The 26,539-nt window shown below is 45.5% G+C and overlaps 1 protein-coding gene across 1 annotated transcript in view; it reads right to left on the reverse strand.

The window, feature by feature from the left end:
• ACOX1 (acyl-CoA oxidase 1) overlaps positions 1–26,539 on the reverse strand; it is a 36,889-nt gene that overhangs the window by 1,265 nt on the left and 9,085 nt on the right. Inside the window, 11 exon segments of the mRNA XM_010387550.2 lie at positions 1,727–1,933; positions 2,677–2,820; positions 2,954–3,059; positions 3,177–3,217; positions 3,219–3,357; positions 4,226–4,416; positions 4,868–5,030; positions 8,313–8,482; positions 10,440–10,555; positions 10,698–10,817; positions 12,899–13,006. Coding sequence (XP_010385852.1) covers positions 1,727–1,933; positions 2,677–2,820; positions 2,954–3,059; positions 3,177–3,217; positions 3,219–3,357; positions 4,226–4,416; positions 4,868–5,030; positions 8,313–8,482; positions 10,440–10,555; positions 10,698–10,817; positions 12,899–13,006 — 1,505 coding nt within the window.

The following is a 26,539-nucleotide window of genomic DNA, read 5'->3' on the forward strand; positions in this document are numbered from 1 at the left end:
AGAGTTTGTAATGTTAAATAGTATATATATATATTTTTTCAAGACTGATTCCTGCTCTGTTGCCCAGGCTGGAGTGCAGTGTCACAATCCTGGCTCACTACAGCCTCTGCCTCCCAGACTCCAGTGATCTTCCCACCTCAGCCTCCCGAGTTGCTAGAACTACAGGTGTGTGCCATGACACCTGGCTGCTATTTGCAATTTTTGTAGAGATGGGGGTTTACCATGTTGGCCAGGTTGGTCTAGAACTCCTCAACCCAAGTCATCCACCCACTTCAGCCTCCTAAAGTGCTAAGATTACAGGCGTGAACCACTGTGCCCAGCCTGTGGTTATTACTATAGAGTCCTTATCTTTCAGAGATATGCATTGAATTATTTATGGATAAAATTATCTGATGTCTTAGTTTATTTATTTATTTATTTTTTTTGAGATGGAGTCTCACTCTGTCTCCCAGGCTGGAGTGCAGTGGTGCGATCTTGGCTCACTGCAAGCTCCGCCTCCTGGGTTCATGCCATTCTCCTGCCTCAGCCTCTTGAGTAGCTGGGACTACAGGCGCCCACCACCAAGCCCAGCTAATTTTTTGTATTTCTAGTAGCGATGGGGTTTCACCGTGTTAGCCAGGATGGTCTCGATCTCCTGACCTCGTCATCCGCCCACCTCGGCCTCCCAAAGTGCTGGGATTACAGGCGTGAGCCACCATGCCCGGCCATTTTTTTTTTTTTTTTTGAAACGGAGCCTCGCTCTTGTTGCCCACGCTGGAGTGCAATGGCACCATCTCGGCTCACCGCAACCTCTGCCTCCCAGGTTCAAGCAATTCTCCTGCCTCAGCCTCCCGAGTAGCTGGGATTACAGGTGTGCGCCACCACGCCCAGCTAATTTTGTATTTTTAGTAGAAACAGGGTTTCTCCATGTTGGTCAGGCTGGTCTCAAACTCCCGACCTCAGGTGATCCACCAGCCTCGGCCTCCCAGAGTGCTGGAATTACAGGTGTGCGTCACTGAGTCTGGCCCTGATGTCTTAGATTTATTACAAAATAGTCCCCAGGAGGAGGGGGATGAAGGTTCAGATGAAACACAACTGGCCACGAGTTGACAGTCATTGCTGCTAGACGAAAGGTGTACCAAAGAGCACTATGGAATTCTCTTTTTGTATATTTTATTCTATTTGTGTGTGTGTGTATATATACTTTTTTTTTTGTGACAGAGTTTTGCTCTTGTCGCCCAGGCTGGAGTGCAATGGTACAAACATGGCTCACTGCAACCTCAGCCTCCTGGGTTCTCCTGGGTTCTCCTGGGTTCAAGCTGAGGCAGGAGAATTCCCGAGTAGCTGGGACTATAGGCGTCCACCACTACTGCCCGGCTGATTTTTTGTACTTTTAGTAGAGATGGAGTTTCACCATTTTAGCCAGGCTAGTCTCAAACTCCTGACCTCAGGTGATCCGCCCACTTGGCCTCCCAAATTGCTGGGATTACAGGTGTGAGCCAACGTGCCCGGCCTATATATATATTTAAATGTTCAATTCGTTATCAAAAATTGAAATTGATTAAGACCCTGGTTACTGTGGGAACAACCCAGTTCCCTTCTGAACCTGTTGCTCGAATAAAGTGACTGTCAGAAGTGGCCACGGTACTTTCAGAGCTTTCACAGATAAATCCCTTTACAGAGGCCTTTCCTGCTTCAATATTTAAGTGAAGACTTTTAAAAAGGTGCAAAGACACTGGATTTTTACCTCTGTTTTGTTCAGTGGGGAGTTCCTAGCCCACTCAAACAAGTTTTCATATACATTTCCATCATAGCGGCCAAGCACAGAGCCAAGTGTCACATCCTGAAAATCAAATGCATCAACCAAAGCAACAGCATCTGAGCGAATCAGAGTAAGTAACTCCTTTACACGCTGGTTTACTTGCATAATCTGAGACTCTGTCATGATGCTCCCCTAAAAGAGACCAAAGTAAGTAAATAAAATATATATATTTATATAGATAGACATAATTATATGCATATACAGCTATAAAGCACACAGCAATTTTTCTTTCTGAGACTGAGTTTCACTCTTGTTGCCCACGCTGGAGTGCAATGGCGTGATCTTGGCTCACCGCAATCTGCCTCCTGGGTTCAAGCGATTCTCCTCCCTCAGCCTCCCGAATAGCTGAGATTACAAGCATGCAATAGCACGCCAGGCTAATTTTGTATTGTTAGTAGAGACAGGGTTTCTCCATGTTTGTCAGGCTGGTCTTGAACTCCCGACCTCAGGTGATCCACCTGCCTTGGCCTCTCAAAGTACTGGGATTACAGGTGTGAGCCACTGCGCCCAGCTATTTTTCTTTTTTGAGACAGAGTCTTGCTCTGTCGCCCAGGCTGGAGTGCAGTGGTGCTCACTGCACCACTGTAATCTTGGCTCATTGCAACCTCTGCCACCAGGGTTCAAACGATTCCCGTGCCTCAGCCTCCCTAGTAGCTGGGATTACAGGCGTGCACCACTGCACCTGGCTAATTTTTGTATTTTTAGTAGAGACAGGGTTTCACCAGGCCAGGCTGGTCTTGAACTCCTGACCTCAAGTGATCACCGTACCTGCCTCGGGCTCCCAAAGTGCTGGGATTACAGGCATGAGCCACCGCGCCCGGCCAACAATTACTTTTCTTAACAACAAAAAAGACTTGCACTTAGAAAAGACTGACCTGAAGGAAATCCCCTGCGTTCTGACTGATTCCATACAGAGAATACAGCAGACATAAATTCCTTAAGACAGCTTCAATGGCTTTATCTTGAATTTTGAGGAGTTTTTCTGAAAAGAGCTTAACTACCACATAGTGGCAATGTGCCTAAGATTAAACAGAAAATACCTGAGTTTGAGAACCTTAGAAAAAGATTCAATACACAGTGACTAGGGTTTCTGCACCAGAAAATGCGGGACGCTGCAGGGCAGGGAAGGGGAAAAAGAGAACTACCACTGACCTCACTTGCTCGAACAAGGTCAACAGAAGTTAGGTTCCATGCTACCTCCTTGCTTTTTCTGTGAATCACTTCTTTTTGAAGGTTTTTTGCAGCAATTTCTACTAATCTGTTAAGACACAGATTGGAGGTCTGAGGAAATGATCAACAGTACTCATGCCTTCTTGTCATCTATCAGGGCCCCAGCCCCTCGGCTGCATATTCTAGCTCTTGGGGGAAAGCTCACCTGGCTGCACGGAGTTTATATGCTTCGGTTAGGCTTTCAGGGGCTATTGATATCCACCATGGTTGGCCAGACTGCTACCTGCTGTGGCTGGATGCGTTGACTGGGCAGGTCATTCAAATAGGACACCATGCCACACACCAACTTTCCTGAGTGCACCTGGTCATAACTTTTCATCAGGAACCTAAAAATCACCAGTAAACATGCTTTTTAGTAATTACTTTTTCTGTTTTTTGAGATGGAGTTTTGTTCTTGTTGCCTAGGCTGGATGGAGTGCAATGGCCAGATCTCAGCTCACTGCAACCTCCTCTTCTCAGGTTCAAATGAATGACTCTCCTGTCTCAGCCTCCCAAGTAGCTGGGACTACAGGCACCCGCCATCATGCCTGGCTAATTTTTAATATATTTTTGTTTCTAGTAGAGACAGGGTTTTACCATGTTGGCCAGGCTGGTCTCTAACTCCTGACCTCAAGTGATCCACCCGGCTTGGCCTCCCAAAGTGCTGGGATTACAGGAGTGAGCTACCACACCTGGCCTTTTTTTTTTTTTTTTGATGGAGTTTTCACTCTTGTTGCCCAGCATGGAGTGCAATGGTGCAATCTTGGCTCACTGCAACCTCCGCCTCCCAGGTTCAAGTGATTCTTCTGCCTCAGCCTCCCAAATAGCTGGGATTATAGGCATATGCCACCATGTCTGGCTAATTTTTTTGTATTTTTTAGTAGAGAGAGGGTTTGACCATGTCGGTCAGGCTGGTCTTTAACTCCTTACCTCGTGATCCGCCCGCCTCAGCCTCCCAAAGTGCTGGGATTAGTCATGAGTGCCCAGCCCAGTAACTCTACCCTTGATACAACTTCAAGCTATGTAATAGGTGCTTCATACTCTCTAGCCTCACCACGAAATAAAAACAGTGAGTCAGAATGGAAGGTAAAAGTATACCTTTCAGGAACAAATATATATATATACGGTGAAGAAAAACCATGGGAACAAGAACCTAGGAAAAGGACTAGAACATTCTTATGAACAGATGGGAGGAATCGCGGATTTGACTCTCACCTAGCCGTCTGGAGCATCATGACAGTGTTTTCTCCCTCAAAGGTACAGCTTGGGGTGAAATTGACATAAATATTTGGAAGACCACTGCAATGAGAATAGCCATGCCCACCACAAGCCATCCGACAAGCTTCGATGCCAGTGTTTGCAGTCCAGGAGGTGAAAGCCTTAAGTCCGGCGGTGAGGGCATGAAGCTAACAGGACAAGCACAAATCTGTCAGGACATTTGTGGTGCTGAGAGCCCGAGAACCAATGAGAAAACACACCCCTCCTCTAACATCCCGGCCACTGTCAAAACACAGCTGCCACACATGCAAACTGAAGAAGCACAGCTGTCCGACTGGCCAGAAGAATGGAGAACACTACCCACAGCCATCTGCGCTGCTCTACTTGGCTGAAAATTCACCACTTACATTTCCTTGATCGACAAATAATCAAGATGGTACGATATTTTGGATAACACTAAAAATACTTAACAACAAACCCCACAGTTCTTCATATCTGATCTACCTTCAACCAGAAGAAGTTCTCAGAATACATTATTCTTTTCAGGAAATCTCAACATCTAGTTATCTCCTGGACATCGTCCAACAGGCAACCATGAAACAGAAGGGTACCCACGAGTGAATGAGACCAAACTCGTACCTCAGGCAGTTCACTCAGGTCCCCTTGACCAATGCCTTCATTAATCCGGTGATAGGTCTCCTTCATGTATGCGCCCACAAACTGGAAGGCATAGGCAGTGGCCAGGAGTGGAAAGAGTTTATACTGTTGGGTTTGAAAATCCAAAATCTGCGGTTCTGGTTCACTACACGACATAGAAAAAGAATAAAATAGTAAGTAAATGTTTATACAGAACTTTCTATATGCCAGGTTCTAATCTAAGCACTTGATATTTTAACTTATTTAGTCCTTATAAGGGCACTGTGAGGTAGTTACTATTACTATCCCCATTTTACAAATGGGAAACCGAGAGGTCAAGAATCTGCCTGAAGTCACACAGCTCATATGTGTCAGGTCTTAGATGGAAATTGGGGCTCTCTTTTTTTTTTTTTTTTTTTTTGTGATGAAGTCTCCCTCTGTGACCCAGGCTTTAGTGCAGTGGTACGATCTTGGCTCACTGCAAGCTCCACCTCCCACGTTCAAGTGATTCTCCTGCGTCAGCCTCCCACAGTGCTGGGATTACAGGCATGAGCTATCGTGCCTAGGCTATTTGGCTCCCTAAAACCATGTTCTAATTACCTTGTACTGTGTAGGCTGACAGTAATTTTCTAGCTGCAAAGTCCGTATCTGTCCTAGTCTTTCCAGTATGACTAAGAAAACTGTACCTCATAGCAACATACAAAACCAATGTTAGACAACCCAGTAAGGCAGCAATGCTGAAAAGCTCTGCTCACCAGATGGCTGAATACACTGCATTTTGACCACAATTTTGGAGAAGACCCAATGGATGGTGTTAAATATTTTGAAGTATAAGGCCGGGCGCGGTGGCTCAAGCCTGTAGTCCCAGCACTTTGGGAGGCCGAGATGGGTGGATCATGAGGTCAGGAGATCGAGACCATCCTGGCTAACACGGTGAAACCCCGTCTCTACTAAAAAATACAAAAAACGAGCCGGGCGAGGTGGCGGGCGCCTGTAGTCCCAGCTACTCTGGAGGCTGAGGCAGAAGAATGGCATAAACCCGGGAGGCGGAGCTTGCAGTGAGCTGAGATCTGGCCACTGCACTCCAGCCTGGGCGACAGAGCCAGACTCCGTCTCAAAAAAAAATAATAATAATTTGAAGTGTAAGAATTAGCAAGGGTCTGATTCTATCAACTCCTTTATTTCTTTTTAAAAATGTAATTATTATTTTTTGAGATGAAGTCTCCCTTTACCACCCAGGATGGAGTACAGTATTGTGATTTCGGCTCACTACAACCTCCACTTCCTGGGTTCAAGTGATTCTCCTGCCTCAGTCCCCCGAGTAGCTGGAATTACAGGCACCCGCCACTACACCCGCTAAGTTTTGTATTTTTAGTAGACGTGGGGTTTCACTATGTTGGCCAGGCTGGTACTCGAACTCCTGACTTCAAGTGATCCACCCGCTTTGGCCTCCCAAAGTGCTGGGATTACAGGCGTGAGCCACTGCTCCTGGCTTCAAAATTTAATTAATTTTTAATTTTGTTGAAAATAGACCAGTGTGGCCAACATGGTGAAATCCTGTCTCTACTAAAAATACAAAAATTAGCCTGGCATGGTGGCGTGCGCCTGTAATCCCAGCTACTTCGGAGGCTGAGACAGAAGAATCACTTGAACCCAGGGGGCGGAGACTGCAGCAAGCTGAGATTGTGCCACTGCACTCCAGCCTGGGCGACAGAGTGAGAATCCGTCTCAAAAAAAAAAAAGACGAAAAGGAGAGGGAAGGGGAGGGGAGGCAGAATCACGAGGTAAGGAGTTCAAGACCAGCCTGACCAACATGGTCAAACCCTGTCTCTACTAAAAAATACAAAAAAAATTAGCCAGGCATGGTGGCACATGCCCATAATCCCAGCTACTTGGGAGGCTGAGGCAGAAGAATCACTTGAACCTAGGAGGCAGAGGTTGCAGTGAGCCAAGATTGTGCCATTGCACTCCATCCTGGGCAACAAGAGTGAAAACTCCATCAAAAAAAAAAAAAAAAAAAGGCCAGGTGTGGTGGCTCACTCCTGTAATCCCAGCACTTTGGGAGGCCGAGGTGGGTGGATTACGAGGTAAGGAGTTCAAGACCAGCCTGGCCAATATGGTAAAACCCTGTCTCTACTAAAAAAATATACATATATTAAAAATTAGCCAGGCGTGGTGGCAAGTGCCTGTAGTCCCAGCTACTTGGGAGGTTGAGGCAGGAGAATCATTCATTTGAACCTGAGAAGAGGAGGTTGCAGTGAGCTGAGATCTGGCCATTGCACTCCATCCAGCCTAGGCAACAAGAACAAAACTCCATCTCAAAAAACAAAAAGAAAAAGTAGTTACTAAAAGCAGGTTTACTGGTGATTTTTAGGTTCCTGATGAAAAGTTATGACCAGGTGCACTCAGGAAAGTTGGTGTGTGGCATGGTGTCCTATTTGAATGACCTGCCCAGTCAACGCATCCAGCCACAGCAGGTAGCAGTCTGGCCAACCATGGTGGATATCAATAGCCCCGAAAGCCTAACCGAAGCATATAAACTCCGTGCAGCCAGGTGAGCTCTCTCTTAAGAGCTAGAATACGCAGCCGAGGGGCTGGGGCCCTGACAGATGACAAGAAGGCATGAGTACTGTTGATCATTTCCTCAGACCTCCAATCTGTGTCTTAACAGATTTGTTAAGGAGACAGGGTTTCACTATGTTGGTCAGACTGGTCTTGAACTCCTTACCTCGTGATCCGCCCTGCCTCGGCCTCCCAAAGTGCTGAGATTACAGTCATGAGCCACTGTGCCCAGCCTCTCCTCTCCTCTTAACAGATTAGAGAAGGAGAGGGGAGGGAAAGGGAAAGGGAAAGGAAAGAAAATAGAGACAGGGTCTCGCTATGTTGCTTAGGTTGGCCTCAAACTCCTAGGCTCAAGTAATCTTCTTGCCTCGGCCTCCCAAAGTGCTGAGATTACAGGTGTGAGCTACCACACCTGGCCAATTTCTTTATTCCTTAAGAGTAAAAAGAGTATCAGGGAGTATCAGTGAAAGGCAGTTGTAGGAATAAACTGTGGCCATGAATGCAAAAGGGAAACAAATTTAATGTAACTTTCACCATGCACAATTTACAGCTGCTAGTAGTAATCCGAACTTTCAAATTGCCTTTAATGTGTTGAACATTTCACTTACAAAGTTCAAGTAATATTATTACTACTTTTCTTAAAAGGTTAAAGATAATAAGGTGAGTATTCTCTTTTTTGGCAATCACTGATTATAGCAAGGGTGGTTATTTCTATCTTTCCTCTTAAGAAAAGGAAGCCTAGATACAAAATTACAGGCCCAGTTATCACCCTAGCCAATTTTGCAGTGCCAATGCATCTTCTCTATCGACATCTGGGAATTCTGGGATCTGAATGAGGTAAAAACTAGGCTTTCGGTACTGAGCCCATCTAGGACCCTACCCTTACCCTGGCTTGATTTCAGACTGGTGCCTCACAGCGCTGTATCGGATGGCAATGGTGCACGCCTTAGACAGAGCCCGAGCAGCTTCTCCCACAAGGAAGGACCTGACAAACACCATGGTCCCGTAAGTCAGCTTGTTACTCAGTGGTTTCACGTATGTGCCATCAGGCTTCACCTGGAAGAAGAACGTGGGACTGATGCTTCCTTTTTTTAAGTCCAAGAGGCAGTTCAGTGGTTCTCAAAGTATAGTCCCTGGAATAGCAGCATCAGCATCACCTGGCAACTTGCATGAAATACTACATCTTAGTCCCCACCCTGACCAACTGAATCAGAAACTCCGGGGTAGGGCCTAGCAATCTGGGCTTTAACTGGCCTTCCAGGTGATTCTAACACATGCAAGTTTAAGAATCATTGGTTTAGCAAATCAAAATATATCCTTCAACCCTGCTAACTGCTTCTGATTTCACTGTCACAGTAAAAGAAGCATCAGAGTGGGCGTGATGACCATGCCTGTAATTCCAGCACTTTGGGAGGCCAAAGTGGACGGATCAAGAGGTCAGGAGTTTGAGACCAGGCTGAACAACATGGTGAAACCCCGTCTCCACTAAAAATACAAAAATTAGCTGAGTGTGGTGGCGCGTGTCTATAATCCCAGCTACTCAGGAGGCTGAGACAGGAGAATTATTTGAACCCGGGAGGCGGAGGTTGCAGTGAGCTGAGATTGTGCCACTGCACTCCAGCCTGGGTGCCAGAGTGAGACTCCATCTCAAAAAAAAAAAAAAAAAAAAAAAAAAATGCTGGGTGCAGTGGCTCACACCTGTAATCCTAGCACTTTGGGAGGCCGAGGCAGAAGGGTCCCCCGAGGTCAGGAGTTCGAGACCAGCCTGGCCAACAGGGTGAAACCCCACCTCTACTAAAAATACAAAAAAATTAGCTGGGTGTGGTGCCACATGCCTGTAATCCCAGCTACTTGGGAGGCTGAGGCAGGAGAATCGCTTGAACCCAGGAGGCAGAGATTGCAGTGAGCCAAGATCATACCACTGCACTCCACCATGGGTGACAATGCAAGACTCTCTCTCAAAAAAAAAAAAAAAAGCATCAGAAGGAAAAATGCATTATTACCTCCTTTATTTTTTTTTGAGACAAGAGTCTCACTGTGTTGCCCAGGCTGGAGGGCAGTGGTGCGATCTTGACTTACTGCAACCTCTGCCTTCCGGGTTCAAGTGATTCTCCTGCCTCAGCCTCCTGAGTAGCTGAGATTACAGGTACGTGCCATCACACCCAGCTAATCTTTGTATTTTTAGTAGAGATGGGGTTTCACCATATTGGTCAGGCTGATCTTGAATTCCTGACCTCATGATCCGCTCTCCTCAGCCTCCCAAAGTGCTAGGACTACAGGCATGAGCCACCATGCCTGGCCTTATTACCTCCTTTTATAAGACAGAGTCTCACTCTGTTGCCAAGCTGGAGTGCAGTGGCACAATCTCTGCTCACTGCAACCACTGCCTCCTGGACTCAAGAGATTCTCCTGCCTCAGCCTCCTAAGTAGCTAGGACTACAGGCGCACGCCACCACGCCCGGCTAATTTTTTTGTATTTTTAGTAGAGACGGGGTTTCACCATGTTGGTTGGCCAGGATGGTCTCCATCTCTTGACCTCATGATCTTCCTGCCTTGGCCTCCCAAAGTGCTGGAATTACAGGTGTGAGCCACCGCACCCAGCCTTTTTTTTTTTTTTTTTTTTTTTGAGGCAAGGTCTCACTGTCATCCAGGCTGGAGTACAGTGTGGCGTAATCATAGCTCACTGAAGCCTCGACGTCCCAGGCTCAAGTGATCCTCCCACCCCAGTCTCCCAAGTAGCTGGGACTACACACGTGTGCTACCATGCCCAGCTAGATTTTTAAAATTTTTGTAGAGATGGGTTCACACTATGTTGCCCAGGCTGGTCTTGAACTCCTGGGCTCAAGTCATCCATGCACTGAGCCTCCCAAAGTGCTGGGATAACAGGAATATGCCAGTGTGCCTGGCTGTTATTACCTTCTAAAAGAACAGATCATTCTAACCCTATTGTGAGCAACAGCCACTGCAACCCCACTGTTTGATGCCTCTGCTTCTATTTTCTATCAAAACATACCTGGGCATACTTCATCAGCATGTTTTCTCTGGGAATACGATAGTTGTCCATTTTGAGGTAGCCATTGTCCATCTCATCATAACCAAATTTGGGGCCGATGTCGCCAACGGTAATTCCTACCACAGATGAAAGGACAGTCATGAGATGTTTATGCTCTGGAATTTCTGGCTTTCGCTCCGCCTCTTTAGTTGGGCATTCTACCTTTTAAGACAGTGCTCAGTTTCATTTTCATCTCAACATCAGATGAACAGTTCTTACCTGGCAAAGGCTTATGGGTCCCGATTTCACGAATAGGTACGATAAAGGCATGTAATCCATAGCATTTCCCCTTAGTGATGAGCTGGGCAAGAACTATTGCATGATTTGAAGTCTTTCCAACTGTAATATCAAAGGGAACAAGAGAGGGGTGAGTAAACGTTCGTACATTTTTAAAGGGTAGAAAAAAGAAGAAAGAATATGTTAAATTTAACACTACACAAAACCAATAGTATGTGTCCAGAAAGCCTTTCTGCTGACAGTATCACACTTAGCTTTCAGAAAGAAATTCCCTTAAGCTAACAGTTACTACTCTTTTCTGCTTATTTCTCATACATTTACACAGAGAAAATTTTAGGATAAAAATAAGAATATTAATTTAAACTACTTCCTTGTTATCCCTTAAGGCAGTGCTGTCCAAAACAGTAATCACTAGCTACATGTGCCTTCTTACATATAAATTATAATTAAATAAAATATACAATGTGAATAACAAAATCCTTTAACCACTAACTGTATCAGAAATATATATTCCAAGATAATAACTCAGAATGGAATAAGAAGAGATAAAAGTTTCAGGTCAGCTGGGCACGGTGGCTCACACCTGTAATTCCAGCACTTTGGGAGGCTGAGGCGGGCAGATCACGAGGTCAGGAGTTCGAGACTAGCCTGGTCAATATGGTGAAATCCCATCTCTACTAAAATACAAAAATTAGCTGGGCTTGGTGGTGTGCGCCTGTAGTCCCAGCTACTCAGAGGCTGAGGCAGGAGAATCACTTGAACTGGAAGGTGGAGGTTGCAGTGAGCCGAGATCACGCCACTGCACTCCAACGTGGGTGACATAGTGAGACTCCTGTCTCAAAAAAAAAAAAAAAAAAAAAAAAAAAAAAAAATTTTGTGTTAAAGCTATTTAAATTTTTTTCTTTTTTTTTTGAGATGGAGTCTCGCTTTGTCTCCCAGGCTGGAGTGCAGTGCATGATCTCGGCTCACTGCAAGCTCCGCCTCCCGGGTTCATGCCATTCTCCTGCCTCAGCCTCTGAGTAGCTGGGACTACAGGCGCGCACCACCACACCCGGCTAATTTTTTGTATTTTTAGTAGAGATGGGGTTTCACCATGTTAGCCAGGATGGTCTCGATCTCCTGACCTCGTGATCCGCCCACCTCGGTCTCCCAAAGTGCTGGGATTACAGGCATGAGCCACCGTGCCCTGTCATTTTTTTCTTTTTTTTTTAAGAGACAGGGTTGGCCGGGCGTGGTGGCTCAAGCCTGTAATCCCAGCACTTTGGGAGGCCGAGACAGGTGGATCACTAGGTCAGGAGATCGAGACCATCCTGGCTAACACCGTGAAACCCCGTCTCTACTAAAAAATACAAAAAACTAGCTGGGCGAGGTGGCGGGCGCCTGTAGTCCCAGCTACTCGGGAGCCTGAGGCAGGAGAATGGCGTAAACCTGGGAGGCGGAGCTTGCAGTGAGCTGAGATCCGGCCACTGCACTCCAGCCTGGGCGACAGAGCGAGACTCCGTCTCAAAAAAAAAAAAAAAAAAAAAAAGAGGGTTTCACTCTGTCACCCAGGCTGGAATGCAGTGGACATGATCACAGACAGTAGCTCACTGTAGGCTTGAACTCCTGGGCTCAAGTGGTCCTCCCACCTCAGCCTCCTGAGTAGCCAGGACTACAGGTCTATAGGTATGTGCCACTATGCCTGGCTTTCCCCTCTCTCTCGTGCGCGCTCTCTCTCTCTCTCTCTATACACACACACACACACACCTCCTCTCTCTCTCTGTCTATACACACACACCCACACACCCCACACATATTGTTTGTTTGTTGGGTTGTTTTTGAGACAGAGTCTTGCTGCGATGCCCAGGTTGGAGTGCAGTGGTGCAATCTTGGCTCACTGCAATCTTCCCGGGTTCAAGTGATTCTCCTGCCTCAGCCTCCCGAGTAGCTGGGACTATAGGTGTGTGCCACCACACCCAGCTAATTTTAGTATTTTTAGTAGAGACGGGGTTTCAGCATATTAACCAGGCTGGTCTTGAATTTCTGACCTCAAGTGATCCGCCCACCTCAGCCTCCCGAAGTGTTAGGATTACAGGCGTGAAACCACCAAGCCTGGCCGACGTTCTCATAAAAGCTCTACATTCTAAGCAAAATCTCATGACAAACCTTCAAAACATCCAATAAATGCTAAAAAATTCACTTACGTCCGCCAGGCCACCATTTAATGGAGGTCACAGTAGGACTGTTGAGAATGAACTCCTGGGTTTCAGGGTCATATGTGGCTGTGGTTTCCAAGCCTCGAAGGTGAGTTCCTAAGGAGATAAATTACATTGACTTCAGTTAAGAGATGGGGAAAAAAATAGGCACAAGGAAAAATTTCCTGCATAGTCCTTTAAACTCTCATATCTCAGAGAAAAACAAAATCTAACAAAAAACACCAGTAGATGAGCTACAACTGGTTGACAACCAAGACACTGAATTTCCCACGCTATCTGATGGTTTTCCATTAAGTTGAAAATCTAAGTATCATCATGCATGTTCCATTTCTGTAATTGATTTGTTACATTTATTTACAGCAACTGAAAGAAAATATAAAGGCAACTTAGAATCACATTTTTAAGATCACAATATATGAATTTAACAGGGATGTTAACTGTCTTTTTAAACCCATCTCTGAGTTGCAAGTATGCGAATTTCAACTCATATGTATTATGTTAACCACACCAATTCAACATTCTCGAATTCTGTACTAATAAGAATAAGATAACATGTGAGAGAAAGACATTTCAGCCAAAATTCTTATAAATTAAAAATGTATGGCTGTGCGTGGTGGCTCACACCTGTAATCCCAGCACTTTGGGAGGCCGAGGCGGGTGGATCATGAGGTCAGGAGATCGAGACCATCCTGGCTAACATGGTGAAACCCCATCTCTACTAAAAATACAAAAAACAGCTAGGCATTGTGGTATGCGCCTGTAGTCCCAGCTACTCAGGAGGCTGAGGCAGAATTGCTTGAACCCAGGAGGCAGAGGTTGCAGTGAGCCAAGATTGTGCCACTGCACTCCAGCCTGGGTGACAGAGCGAGACTCCATCTCAAAATAATAATAATAATAATAATAATAATAAAGTATAAAAGTATAACCATTATTGGGGAAATGACCTGGAATGTGACTTCAAAAAATTCCTAAAAAGGTCCAATAATAAGGTCTCAGTTGACCCTACAGATTTCCAATAGCAGGCCTAACTTAGTCCTAGCTGGTTCATTAATGCAGCAAGGAAGAGTTTCCAGTTTCTTACGTGTACTGGGATAGATGGGGTCTTATGTTTTAAATCTTCACATAAATATACCAAAACTATCTGAAAAGAGTTATAGAAAAATGTTCTAGGTGGCAGTCTCTACAAAACTACTGACTAAAGCAAATGTTGGGAACCTTTTACCTATCCGCTTTCATAACGCTAGACCTCATCAAACACACTTTGAAACATTTAGAAGCTTCTAAGTTGAATAACCAACTTACATGCAATCCACAACTTTCACAGACATCTTTCATCAAAGAAGCAGCTTTTACAGAAAAGCAGACGACATTAAACAGAACAGATAAGGACAAAATGTTTTCAAAAGCACAACTGAAACAAATAGTATTCCACTTGGAGTCTCATGAAAATCCTGTAAAATACTATTCAGTACCAAATAAAAAGCAGCAGCTGTATAGAAATAAGGAGCAAGTGGCAAATACACACTAGACCAGTTTTTCTGAAACATCAGAGAAGAAAAAGAGAAGCCATAATAAATGAATGGCAAACATGGATCCAATTCAGAGCAGATACAAAGAGGAACAGCGGCCACCTCCAGTCCACCCAGGTGCATGAAGAAAGCAGGTGGGGGATGGAAAGATCAATGAAAGGTGGAGATAGTGTCTGAAACCAAATGCCTGCCAAGTTTGGCTTATCTTGGTTTTTTTACTCTCCAGTCAAGTCACTTGTAGAACTACTGATTGACTCAAAGTACAAATAACTCCAAAGCACAAAATGTCACACACTTCAGTTATAAGCTACTCATTTCCCTCAAGCAAATCCAAGGGTACACAAACTATTATTTATATTTCTTCTGGAATTTGTATAAGTTCATTAAAGTACCAGTAGCAAAGGTAATCAGATAGTAATGAAGAAAAAACCAGTTTTGGGTTGTATATGCACACAGATTCCACACAACCTCAGTAACATTGAAAGCCACTTGGTAAATAAAACCTGACTTGTAATTCTTGACCCTCTGAAGGAGAACTATGGCATAAAAAAGACAATCGTTTTATCACTATGATAACCTTTAATTCCCATTGACCAAAGCACTGTTTATACCAAAACCTGTACTCTGCAAAAAAAGCTCATTTAAACAGACCACAGAACATCGACACGCCATCGATGGTACATGGTGGGCACTCCACACATGGTAAGTTCACAGGGGCCCGCCCAACCCAGAAGGTAGACTGAATACTCCATACCATGACCCATCTCTGTCTGGGCATAAGTGCCAATGATCTCCAAGTTCCAGGCGGGCATGAAGAAGCGCTCCTGCTGCTCCGCAGTTGCCTGGTGAAGCAAGGTGGGCAGGAACATGCCCAAGTGAAGATCCAGAGGCTCAGGCCGCCCTCGGTGCACAAAACTTCGAGGAAATATCAAGGATGGGCATTTGAGAGAAGAGTCATCAGGTGTGAGAGAATCAGCAATTTAAATATAGCAAGGAAAGGAGACAAAAAAAACCTTAAGTATGAATTAGTTGCGTGCACTTAATCATAGATGGGAGCACTGTCCCTTTCTGTATTACTTTATAATTCTTGTTAATTTCCATTTTTCTGGAGTCAGCAAGGAGTATGAGGAAAGGGATTGGCTACTGATTCCAAAGTCAGTGCAGTACAAAACCACACGTGCAAGACAGAGGACCCCAGCCCAGGAATTAAATAAAAGGAAATAAAGAAAATTTGAGAGGCCAGTGCAGTGGCTCACGCCTGCAATCTCAGCACTTTGTGAGGCCAAGGCGGTCAGATCACCTTAAGTCAGGAGTTCGAGACCAGCCTGGCCAACATGACAAAACCCGACTCTTCTAAAAATACAAAAATCAGTTGAGCATGGTGGCGCCAGCCAGAAGTCCCAGCTATTTGGGAGGCTGACGCAGGAAAATCGCTTGAACATAGGAGGCGGAGGTTGCAGTGAGCCGAGATCACGCCCACTGCATTCCAGCCTGGGTGACAGAGTGAGACTCTGTCTCAAAAAAAAAAAAAAAAGAGAGAATTGGCCAGGCACAGTGGCTCACACCTATAATCCCAGCACTCTGGGAGGCCAAGGTGGGTGGATCACCTGAGGTCAGGAGTTCAAGACCAGCCTGGCCAACATGGTGAAACCCTGTCTCTACTAAAAATACAAAAATTAGCCAGGCATGGTGGCGCACACCTGTAATCCCAGCTACTGGAAGGTTGAGGCAGGAGAACTGCTCCAACCCAGGAGGCAGAGGTTGCAGTGAGCCAAGATCACATCACTGCATTCTAGCCTGGGCGACAGAGTGAGACTCCATCTCAAAAGAGAGGGAGAGAGAGAGAATTTGAAAAGTTGTATAAGGCCAGGCATGGTGGCTCACGCCTGTAATCCCAGCACTTTGGGAGGCTGAGGTGGGCGGATCACCTGAGGTCAGGCGTTGGGAGACCAGCCTGATCAACATGGTGAGACCCCATCTCTACTAAAAATACAAAATCAGCCAGGCATGGTGGCACATGCCTGTAATCCAAGCTACTTGGGAGGCTGAGGCAGGAGAAATGCTTGAACCTGGGAGGCGGTGGTTGCAATGAGCCGAGATCATGCTATTGTACTCCAGCCTAGGCAACAAGAGTGAAAATCCGTCTCAAAAAACAACAACAAAAAAGAAACCAACCAACCAAACAAACAAAAAATTAGCTGGGTGTCGTGGCACCCACCTGAAATCCCAGCTACTTGGGAGGCTAAGGCAGGAGAATTGCTTGAACCTAGGAATGGAAGGTTGCAGTGAGCTGACATCACACCACTGCACTCTAGCCTGGGCAACAGAGCAAGACTCTGTCTCAAAAAAAAAAAAAAAAAAGTTGTATAGAATGGAGAATTTGCTGGGTGTGGTGGCACGTGCCTGTAATTGCAGCTACTTGGGATGCTGAGGCAGAATCGCTTGAGGAAAATCACTTGAGGCCAGGAGTTGGAGAACAGAGAATTTGAGTGGTACTGATACAAGGATGTCCTCTGATGAGAAAGCAAGAAAGAACATAGTAGTTCTCTCAGAGTGACAATATGACCCCCAGATTATAGCTTTTCCTCAATGCAACTTCAAAAATGCTTCTAGGCTGGGATTTTTTTTCTGTTTTGTCCACAAAACATCCAGCATAGAACCACATTCCTCACATAGATCTGATCACTTCATTCAGATTCATCATGTCAAATATTGAGCCATGCTTTACTGAAACAATTTAATACAAAAACTGACAGTGCTCTTCATCCCAATAAATTATTTCAGAAATTAAAAAAGACATGCAATTTCTAGTGAAGACCATAATAACAAGTTACAGATTCATGCATAAGCTTTCTGTGACAATTATACAGAAGTTATCACTAATGATAATAAACATCTTAGCTTTATTAGTTTTAAATCCACTTTCTGGGGTCATTCTTTTCCACTTAAAACGTGCATGGGACAGGATTCTGTGTGAATTTTTGCTAAGGATAGGAAGTCATTTTATATGCCTTTGCATTTTTCCACATTACTGGCATTCTGCTTAATTGCTAGCTCCAAATCCGTCAACTCCATATTGCTCTTATCATTCTATGTGTCTTTGAAATAAGCATAAACGACGTTTCAGTTTTTAAATTTCTGTTTGTTCCTGGCAAGGTAGGGAGGAAAATAACCAGGGCACACTGCTCAGACAAGGGCTGATCAATGACTTCTTCCAATCTACTGGCTGGGCTTTCAGCTAAGCAATCACACTTTAGAAAAAGAAAAATCAATGTGTGACTGAATCCCTCATTTTACAGAGAAGAAATTAAGGCTGAGACGGATTAAATGCCTTGCTCAGGGAAAAAAGACAATGGCAAAACAAGGACAAGAATCTCGTCACCACTGGAGCTGAGCAAGGGGTAAACATGGACATGCAGAATGGAATAACAGACACAGGGCCAGGCGCGGTGGCTCACGCCTGTAATCCCAGCACTTTGGGAGGCCAAGGCAGGCGGATCACCTGAGGTTGGAGTTCAAGACCAGCCTGGTCAACATGGTGAAACCCCATCTCTACTAAAATTACAAAAATTAGCTGGGCGTGGTGGTGGGCACCTGTAATCCCAGCTACTTGGGAGGCTGAGGCAGGAGAATCACTTGAACCCAGGAGGCAAAGGTTGCAGCGAGCCACGATGGTGCCACTGCACTCCAGCCTGGGAGACAGAGACTCTCTCAAAAAACAAAAAACAACAACGAACAAAGCAGACACTGGAGGCTTCAGAATGTGGGAGGATGGGAGGGGTATGAGGCCTGAAAAGTTATCTGCTGGGTACTATGTTCACTATTTGGGCAATGGGTACTGCAAAATCCCAGACTTCACCATTACATAATATATGCATGTAAGGAAATGGCACTTCTACCCCCAAAACCTATTTTTTTAAAAAACAACCTTGTCACCTAGTCCTGTCTCCTAGCTGGGGAAATTATTGCACAAGCATAGCACGGACTAAAGACTGTGACTGTAGGCCAGGCACGGTGGCTCACGCCTGTAATCCCCACACTTTGGGAGGCCGAGGTGGGCAGATCACTTGAGGTCAGGAGTTCGAGACCAGCCTGTGCAAAACCCCATCTCTACTAAAAATACAAAATTAGCTGGGCATGGTGGCAGGCGCTGGTCATCCCAGCTACTCAGGAGGGTGAGGTAGGAGAACTGCTTGAACCTGGGAGGCGGAAGTTGCAGTGAGCCAAGATCGCACCACTGCATTATAGCCTGGGGAACAGAGAAAGACTCCATCTCAAAAAAAAAAAAAAAAAAAAAAAAAAAAAATTAATAGCAGAAATCCCAAGAAAAACACATTCATGGGATGAGAGTGCCTTTCACTCAAACAGATATGTCAACCGTCCCCACCTTTTGAGAATTGTCTAGGAAGAAAAATCAGTGTACACTTAGAACCTGGGAGGTGAAAACTCTGAGTTAGGACTGAAACCTAGGACTAGACACTTTTCATGCTTTCATGGAGGGTTGTTTTACTTCACCATAAATCAGAGCAATTCCTGGTGAAGGAAAGGCCACTATCAAGCACCCATCAGATTATGGAAGATTTACATCTGAGTACATCACAGAGCGAAGATTTACATCTGAGTACATCACAGAGCGAAGATTTACATCTGAGTACATCACAGAGCGAAGATTTACATCTGAGTACATCACAGAGCGAAGATGGACGCTAAGGGCTACAACAACTGCGCTCAGTAGGGCAGGAGTAAAACCACTACAATCACAAATGGTTCTGACACTAAAGAATGTTTTCGGGAAAAAAATATTTCTTCCAACTAAGACAAGGATTATTCAGATGTGGATGAAATTTAGAAATGTTACAAGGAGAAAGTGAACTGCAGAGTTTTTTGACTTAAGCCAACTATTTGTTTTAAAAGCTGGTTATGCATGATAAAGATATTATTTTTAAATAATTTATCATAAAATTACGAAGCACCAACATTATACTTAGTGAAGCGCTAGAGTCAGCTCTTTTAAAACCAAAACATCAGAAGGCATCCCCAGCCCCTCTTTCCACAGGACACAAGGCTGGAAAGGCTGACAATCAATACTGAGGAAAAACCAATTAGACTATTCATGTATGAGAAAGGAAGAAATAAAAAGCAGCTCTGTAGAAAGCACGAGTATCATCCTAGGAAAACAACAATGTCAACAAAATATCAGAATAAGTGAACTGAGAAAAGCTGCAGGCTGTAAGGGAAAAAAAATTAACAGCATTCAGGCGTGGTGGCTCACACTTGTAATCCCAGCACTTTGGGAGGCTGAAGGGGGCAGATCACGAGGTCAGGAAATCGAGACCATCCTGGAGAACACAGCGAAACCCTGTCTCTACTAAAAATACAAGAAAATTGGTTGGGCGAGGTGGCGGGCGCCTGTAGTCCCAGCTACTGGGAGGCTGAGGCAGGAGAATGGAGTGAACCCAGAAGGCAGAGCTTGCAGTGAGCCGAGATCACGCCACTACACTCCAACCTGGGCGAAAGAGCGAGACTCGCTCTCAAAAAAAAAAAAAAAAACACACAGAAAAATGATCAATACCTAATAGGGTGGGAAAATAAAGAAGAGAAAAATAAGAGGAAAGAAATAGCTTCCCAAGAAAAGACAAGGCTTCAATATAAAACCAACTTAAAATTCCAGATGTCGCCGGGCGCGGCGGCTCCCGCCTGCAATCCCAGCACTTTGGGAGGCCGAGACGGGCGGAGATGGAGACCATCCTGGCGAACACGGTGAAACCCCGTCTCTACTAAAAATACAAAAAACTAGCCGGGCGAGGTGGCGGGCGCCTGTAGTCCCAGCTACTCCGGAGGCCGAGGCAGGAGAATGGCGTAAACCCGGGAGGCGGAGCTTGCAGTGAGCTGAGATCCGGCCACTGCACTCCAGCCCGGGCCACAGAGCGAGACTCCGTCTCAAAAAAAACAAAAAACAAAAACAAAAACAAAAAATTCCAGATAGAGAAGGAGGAAAAAAAAATTTAATTCCTGTAGAATTTGTTTTTAGAACCTAACAGATTCGGATTAGAATTCATCTAGAATAAGCAAGCATAAATACCAAATACACATATCTCGAAATGTAACAATAGTAGGCTTATCCTATCAGATTTTTAAATACCTTACAAGCCTGAGCAACACAGCAAGAACCTATCTCTACTAAAAATTTAAAAAATCAACTGGACACGGAGTCATGTGCCTATACTCTCAGCTACTCGGGAGGCTGAGGTAGGAGGGTCCCTTCAGTCTAGGAGATCAAGGCTGCAGTGAGCTATGATCAAACCTTTGCACTCCAGCCTGGGCAGCAGAGCAAGAACCTGTCTTTAAAAAATAAAAATACACCAGACCTGGTGGCTCACTCCTGTAATCTCAGCACTTTGGGAGGCTGAGGCAGGTGGATCACCTGAGGTTGGGAGTTCGAGACCAGCCTGGCCAACATGGTGAAACCCCCATCTCTACTAAAAATACAAAAATTAGATGGGCGTGGTGGCACATGCCTGTAATCCCAGCTACTCAGGAGGCTGAGGCAGAAGAACTGCTTGAACCCGGGAGGCGAAGGTTGCAGTGAGCCGAGATCATGCCACTGTACTCCAGGCTGGGTGGCAGAGCAAGACTCTGTCTTGAAAATGAAAAAAATAGCTCCAGTGGCACAATCGGTTAGCATGCGGTACTTACGTGAGAAAGAAAAAAATAAATAAATAAAAATAATAAAAAAAGATAAAGGCCAGGCCTGGTGGCTCAGCCTGTAATCCCAGCACTTTGGGAGGCTGAGGCGGGCGGATCACAAGGTCAAGAGTTCGAGACCAGCCTGATCAACATGGTGAAACCCCATTTCTACTAAAAATACAAAAATTAGCTGAGCATGGTGGTGCACGCCTGTAATCCTGGCTACTCAGGGGGCTGAGGCAGGAGAATCGCTTGAACCCAGGAGACAGAGGTTGCAGTGAGCTGAGATTGCGCCACTGCACTCCAGCCTGGGCAACAGAGTGAGACTCCATCTTAAAAATAAAAAATAAAAATACAAAAATACAAAATAAAAATAAAATAAAAAGTCTTGACTGGGCACAGTGGCTCATGCCTGTATTCCCAGCATTCTAGGAGGCAGAGGCGGGCGAATCATGAAGTCAGGAGTTTGAGACCAGCCTGGCCAACATGGTGAAACCCCGCCTCTACTAAAAATACAAAAAAATTAGCTGGGCGTGGTGATGGGCACCTGTAATTCCAGCTACTGGGGAGGCTGAGGCAGGAAAATTGCTTGAACCCGGGAGGCGGAGGTTGTAGTGAGCCAACATCGCGCCACTGCACTCCAACACAGGCGACAGTGCGAGACTCTGTCTCAAAAAAGTTTTATAGGCTGGGCGCGGTGGCTCAAGCCTGTAATCCCAGCACTTTGGGAGGCCGAGACAGGTGGATCACGAGGTCAGGAGATCGAGACCATCCTGGCTAACCCGGTGAAACCCCGTCTCTACTAAAAAATACAAAAAACTAGCGGGCGCCTGTAGTCCCAGCTACTCGGGAGGCTGAGGCAGGAGAATGGCGTAAACCCGGAAGGCGGAGCTTGCAGTGAGCTGAGATCTGGCCACTGCACTCCAGCCCGGGCGACAGAGCAAAACTCCGTCTCAAAAAAAAAAAAAGTTTTATAAAGCACCAGTGGTCTGGCCGGGCGCGGTGGCTCAAGCCTGTAATCCCAGCACTTTGGGAGGCCGAGACGGGCGGATCACAAGGTCAGGAGATCGAGACCATCCTGGCGAACACAGTGAAACCCCGTCTCTACTAAAAATACAAAAAATTAGCCGGGCGAGGTGGCGGGCGCCTGTAGTCCCAGCTACTTGGGAGGCTGAGGCAGGAGAATGGCGTGAACCCAGGAGGCGGAGCTTGCAGTGAGCGGAGATCGCGCCACTGCGCTCCAGCCTGGGCGACAGAGCAAGACTCCGCCTCAAAAAAAAAAAAAAAAAAAAAAAAAAAAAAAAAAAAAAAAAGCACCAGTGGTCAAAACTTATGTTAGAAGAAAAACAAAGAAAGAAATCAACCTATCAATGTAATATATGAAAGGTTCCAGAAATAAATTTAACCTATCATAAAACTCTTAAGACAAACCAGAAAGGACATAATGGGAGTAAGATAACAATGGGAAAAAAACACTAGTTAATAATGAACATTAGAAAGCTTGGAAGCTGCACCACTGCACCCCAACCTGGGCGAAAGAGTGAGACTGCCTCAAAAAAAAAAAAAAAAAAAAAAAAAAACCAACAAAAAAAGAAACACATTAAAGTAGGCTGCGCGCGGTGGCTCACACCTGTAATCCCAGCACTTTGGGAGGCCAAGGCAGGCAGATCACCTGAGGTCAAGAGTTCGAGATCAGCTTGACCAACATGGAGAAACCCCATCTCTACTAAAAATACAAAAGTAGCTGGGCGTGGTGGCGCATGCCTGTAATCTCAGCTACTCAGGAGGCTAAGGAAGGAGAATCGCTTGAACCCGGGAGGCGGAGGTTGCGATAAGTTGAGATCACGCCATTGCACTCCAGCCTGAGCAACAAGAGCAAAACTCCGTCTCAAAAAAAAAAAAAAAAAAAAGGAAAAAAAGAAAAAAGAAATATATTAAAGTAGCAAAAATAAATTAAAGTGGCCACGTTGATGGAGCTGTGGAAATACAGGTACAGAGCTTGCTAAATATATTGTCAACTAGTTCTGTGTTTCAGGAAAAGTCTCAAACTATGCAGCAAAAGCTCTAAAATGCTCATGTCCCTCAATATAGTAATTCATTTCTGAGATATTCCAGAAGTATGACCCCAAAGAATACAGCTTTTTATTTATTTATTTATTTATTTATTGAGATGGAGTCTTGCTCTTGTTACCCAGGCTAGAGCACAATGGCGACATCTCGGCTCACCACAACTTCCACCTCCCAGGTTCAAGTGCTTCTCCTGCCTCAGCCTCCCTAGTAGCTGGGATTACAGGCACACACCACCACACCTGGGTAATTTTGTATTTTTAGTAGGGACTGGGTTTCTCCATGTTGGTCAGGCTGGTCTCGAACTCCCGACTTCAGGTGATCCACCCACCTCAGCCTCCCAAAGTGCTGGGATTACAGGCATGAGCCACTGTACCTGGCCAGAATACAGCTTTCATAAAGTTTATATTATTATCACTAATATTGGTGAAATTTAGCCGAAATCCCCAGGGAAGCAAGTCTCATGAGAAGTCCAACAGGGAAGAGAATCACTTGGGCAGAGGAAAGAGGAGACTATTGAGCCTGGGGAGAGAGGGCAACGGAGGTGCAGGTAAAGACTGATGACTTACAAATCAAGTTTACTACCCCTTTCCTGTTTCAAAGAAAGGTGCTTTATTTCATATTTAAGAGTTAATGATGGCAATTTGCCAGAATACTGCATCAGCTTCAAAGCTAACTATGTATCATACAAGCTCTATATTCCTAAATAGATGGTAATAGGAAACAAGGCAATGTGACCTGAGTCCACGGGTGAGGAAGAAAGAAAGGAACGAAAGGAACAGAGGAACAGAGGAAGGGAGGAAGACAGAAAGAGAGAGAGAGAAAGAGGCCGGGCACAGTGGCTCACGCTTGTAATCCCAGCACTTTGGGAGGCCGAGGTGGGCAGATCACCTGAGGTCAGGAGTTCAAGACCAGCCTGGCCAATATGGTGAAACCCCGTCTCTACTAAAAATACCAATATTAGCCAGGTACAGTGGTGCACGCCTGTGATCCCAGCTACTCCGAGAGGCTGAGGCAGGAGAATCACTTGAACCCTGGAGGCGGAGGTTGCAGTGAGCCGAGATTACACCACTGCACCACTCCAGCCTGGGCAACATAAGACTCCTTCAAAAAAAAAAAAACAAAGGAAGGAAGGAAGGAAGGAAGCAAGCAAGCAAGTAAACAAGGAAAACAAAGCAAGAAGAATCTCCCGAAGTGGCTAGATCTTGAAATGATCAGTTATCTGTAAGAGCAAACAAACGATCTGTTTTGTGGTCTAAAGAAACATGTGGTGGGGATGATAACATGGACCCAGTTCCCCAGGCTGTTCCTTTAATTCCAGAACCCCAGGCAGGGGAGCCTTTGATTAAGGCTCCCAGACCCACAGGGCAGGTGCATATCCGAATTTCTTCTTCGTGTGTTAAGAGGAAAGAAGACATACTCTAGAAAGAAGGATAATGTGGGTGACTGAGACTTTCTGAAGGTGACTGAACTTCAGGATTCAGAAGGAACATGGAGTGAACCTGAACACTTCTGAGCCCTTTCACGTCTCAGCAGCCACCAGAAGTGAAAGAATCCGAAATCCAAAGTGATAGCTGCTTTTGCGACTGCGTTAGATAATCGCTGTTGGTCCATCTTCCAAAGTCGCAGAATTTACACAGTCAGATCTCGTTCTATATAAGTTGCTCTATTGCTCATCTCCTGGATGTTGCTGACTTTTTGCCTATTCCATAGAAGGTAAAACTGTCCCATGATGTAAATTAACCAACCTGACTTGTTTCCAAGGAAAAGATGAGTGGTCAACCAAGAACAGGAATATGAATTAGCAAAATTCCAGCAAGAAAAAAAAACTAACCTCAGGACACCGTTCTCTAAACCACAGAGATTAAGACAACATTGGTTCAAATACAAGAAAATACGCAGAACTAGCCGGGCACAGTGACTCATGCCTGTAATCCCAGCACTTTGGGAGGCCAAGGCGGGCGGATCACCTGAGGTCGGGAGTTCAAGACCAGCCTGACCAACATGGAGAAATCCCATCTCTACTAAAAATACACAATTAGCAGGGCGTGGTGGCACATGCCTGTAAGCCCAGCTACTAGGGAGGGTGAGGCAGGAGAATCACTTGAACCTGGGAGGCAGAGGTTGCAGTGAGCCGAGATTGCGCCATTGCACTCCAGCCTGGGCAACGAGAGCGAAACTCCATCTCAAACAAAACAAAACAAAACAAAAGAAAAAAACAAAACTAGAAGCAATAAGGGGAAAAAAACGCTAACAAATGCAAACTTGCCCACAGCCATATAGGATCTCTATCCAACTTCCGTTCTCCTCAAACCAGTATAGTTCAAGTCTTCCTTTCTTCCTCTCTCCTTTCAAAGATAAGGGCAGGCCAGGCGCGGTGGCTCACAGCTGTAATCCCTGCACTATGGGAGGCCGAGGTGGGCGGATCACCTGAGGTAACGAGTTTGAGACCAGCCTGACCAAAATGGCGAAACCCCGTCTCTACTAAAAATAGCAAAATTGGCTGGGCATGGTGGTGGGTGCCTATAAACCCAGCTACTCAGGAGGCTAAGGCAGAAGAATCACTTGAACCCAGGAGGTGGAGATTGCAGTGAGCCGAGATCACTCCACTGCACTCCAGCCTGGGGCACAGGATGAGACCCCGACTCAAAAAAAAAAAAAAAAAAAAAAAAAAAAAAAAAATTAGGGCAAATACATATTTGTGATATTACTTTATAAATGAGGCAGAAGCATTAGACAAACAAGAGGTATACTTAACAGATCTATTAGCCTCAGACTATTTCACATTTTATGCCTCCTATGAATAGCATGACTGTTAAGTCAAATAAATTCTATACCACAAAGCTACCTCAAGATTACAACACACACAAACATCACACATGCATGTACACAAACACACAGATACTCCAAGTGAGGAGGACTAAAGAATCTTATCTGTCAGGCCAGGCGGCGCGGTGGCTCACGCCTGTAATCCCAGCACTTTGCGAGGCCGAGGCAGGCGGATCACGAGGTCAGGAGACCAAGACTATCCTGGCTAACACAGTGAAACCCCATCTCTACTAAAAATACAAAAAATTAGCCAGGCGTGGTGGCGGGCACCTGTAGTCCCAGCTACTTGGGAGCCGAGGCAGGAGAATGGCATGAACCCGGGAGGTGGAGCTTGCAGTGAGCCGAGATGGCACCACCGCACTCCAGCCTGGGCAACCGAACGAGACTCCGTCTCAAAAAAAGAATCTTATCTGTCAGCCAGGCGTGGTGATTCAGGACTGTAATCCCAGTACTTTGGGAGGCCAAGGTGGACAGATCACCCGAGGTCAGGAGTTAGAGATCAGCCTGGCCAACATGG

This window comes from Rhinopithecus roxellana, chromosome 19, assembly GCF_007565055.1.
Source record: "Rhinopithecus roxellana isolate Shanxi Qingling chromosome 19, ASM756505v1, whole genome shotgun sequence".
Lineage (NCBI taxonomy): Eukaryota > Metazoa > Chordata > Mammalia > Primates > Cercopithecidae > Rhinopithecus > Rhinopithecus roxellana.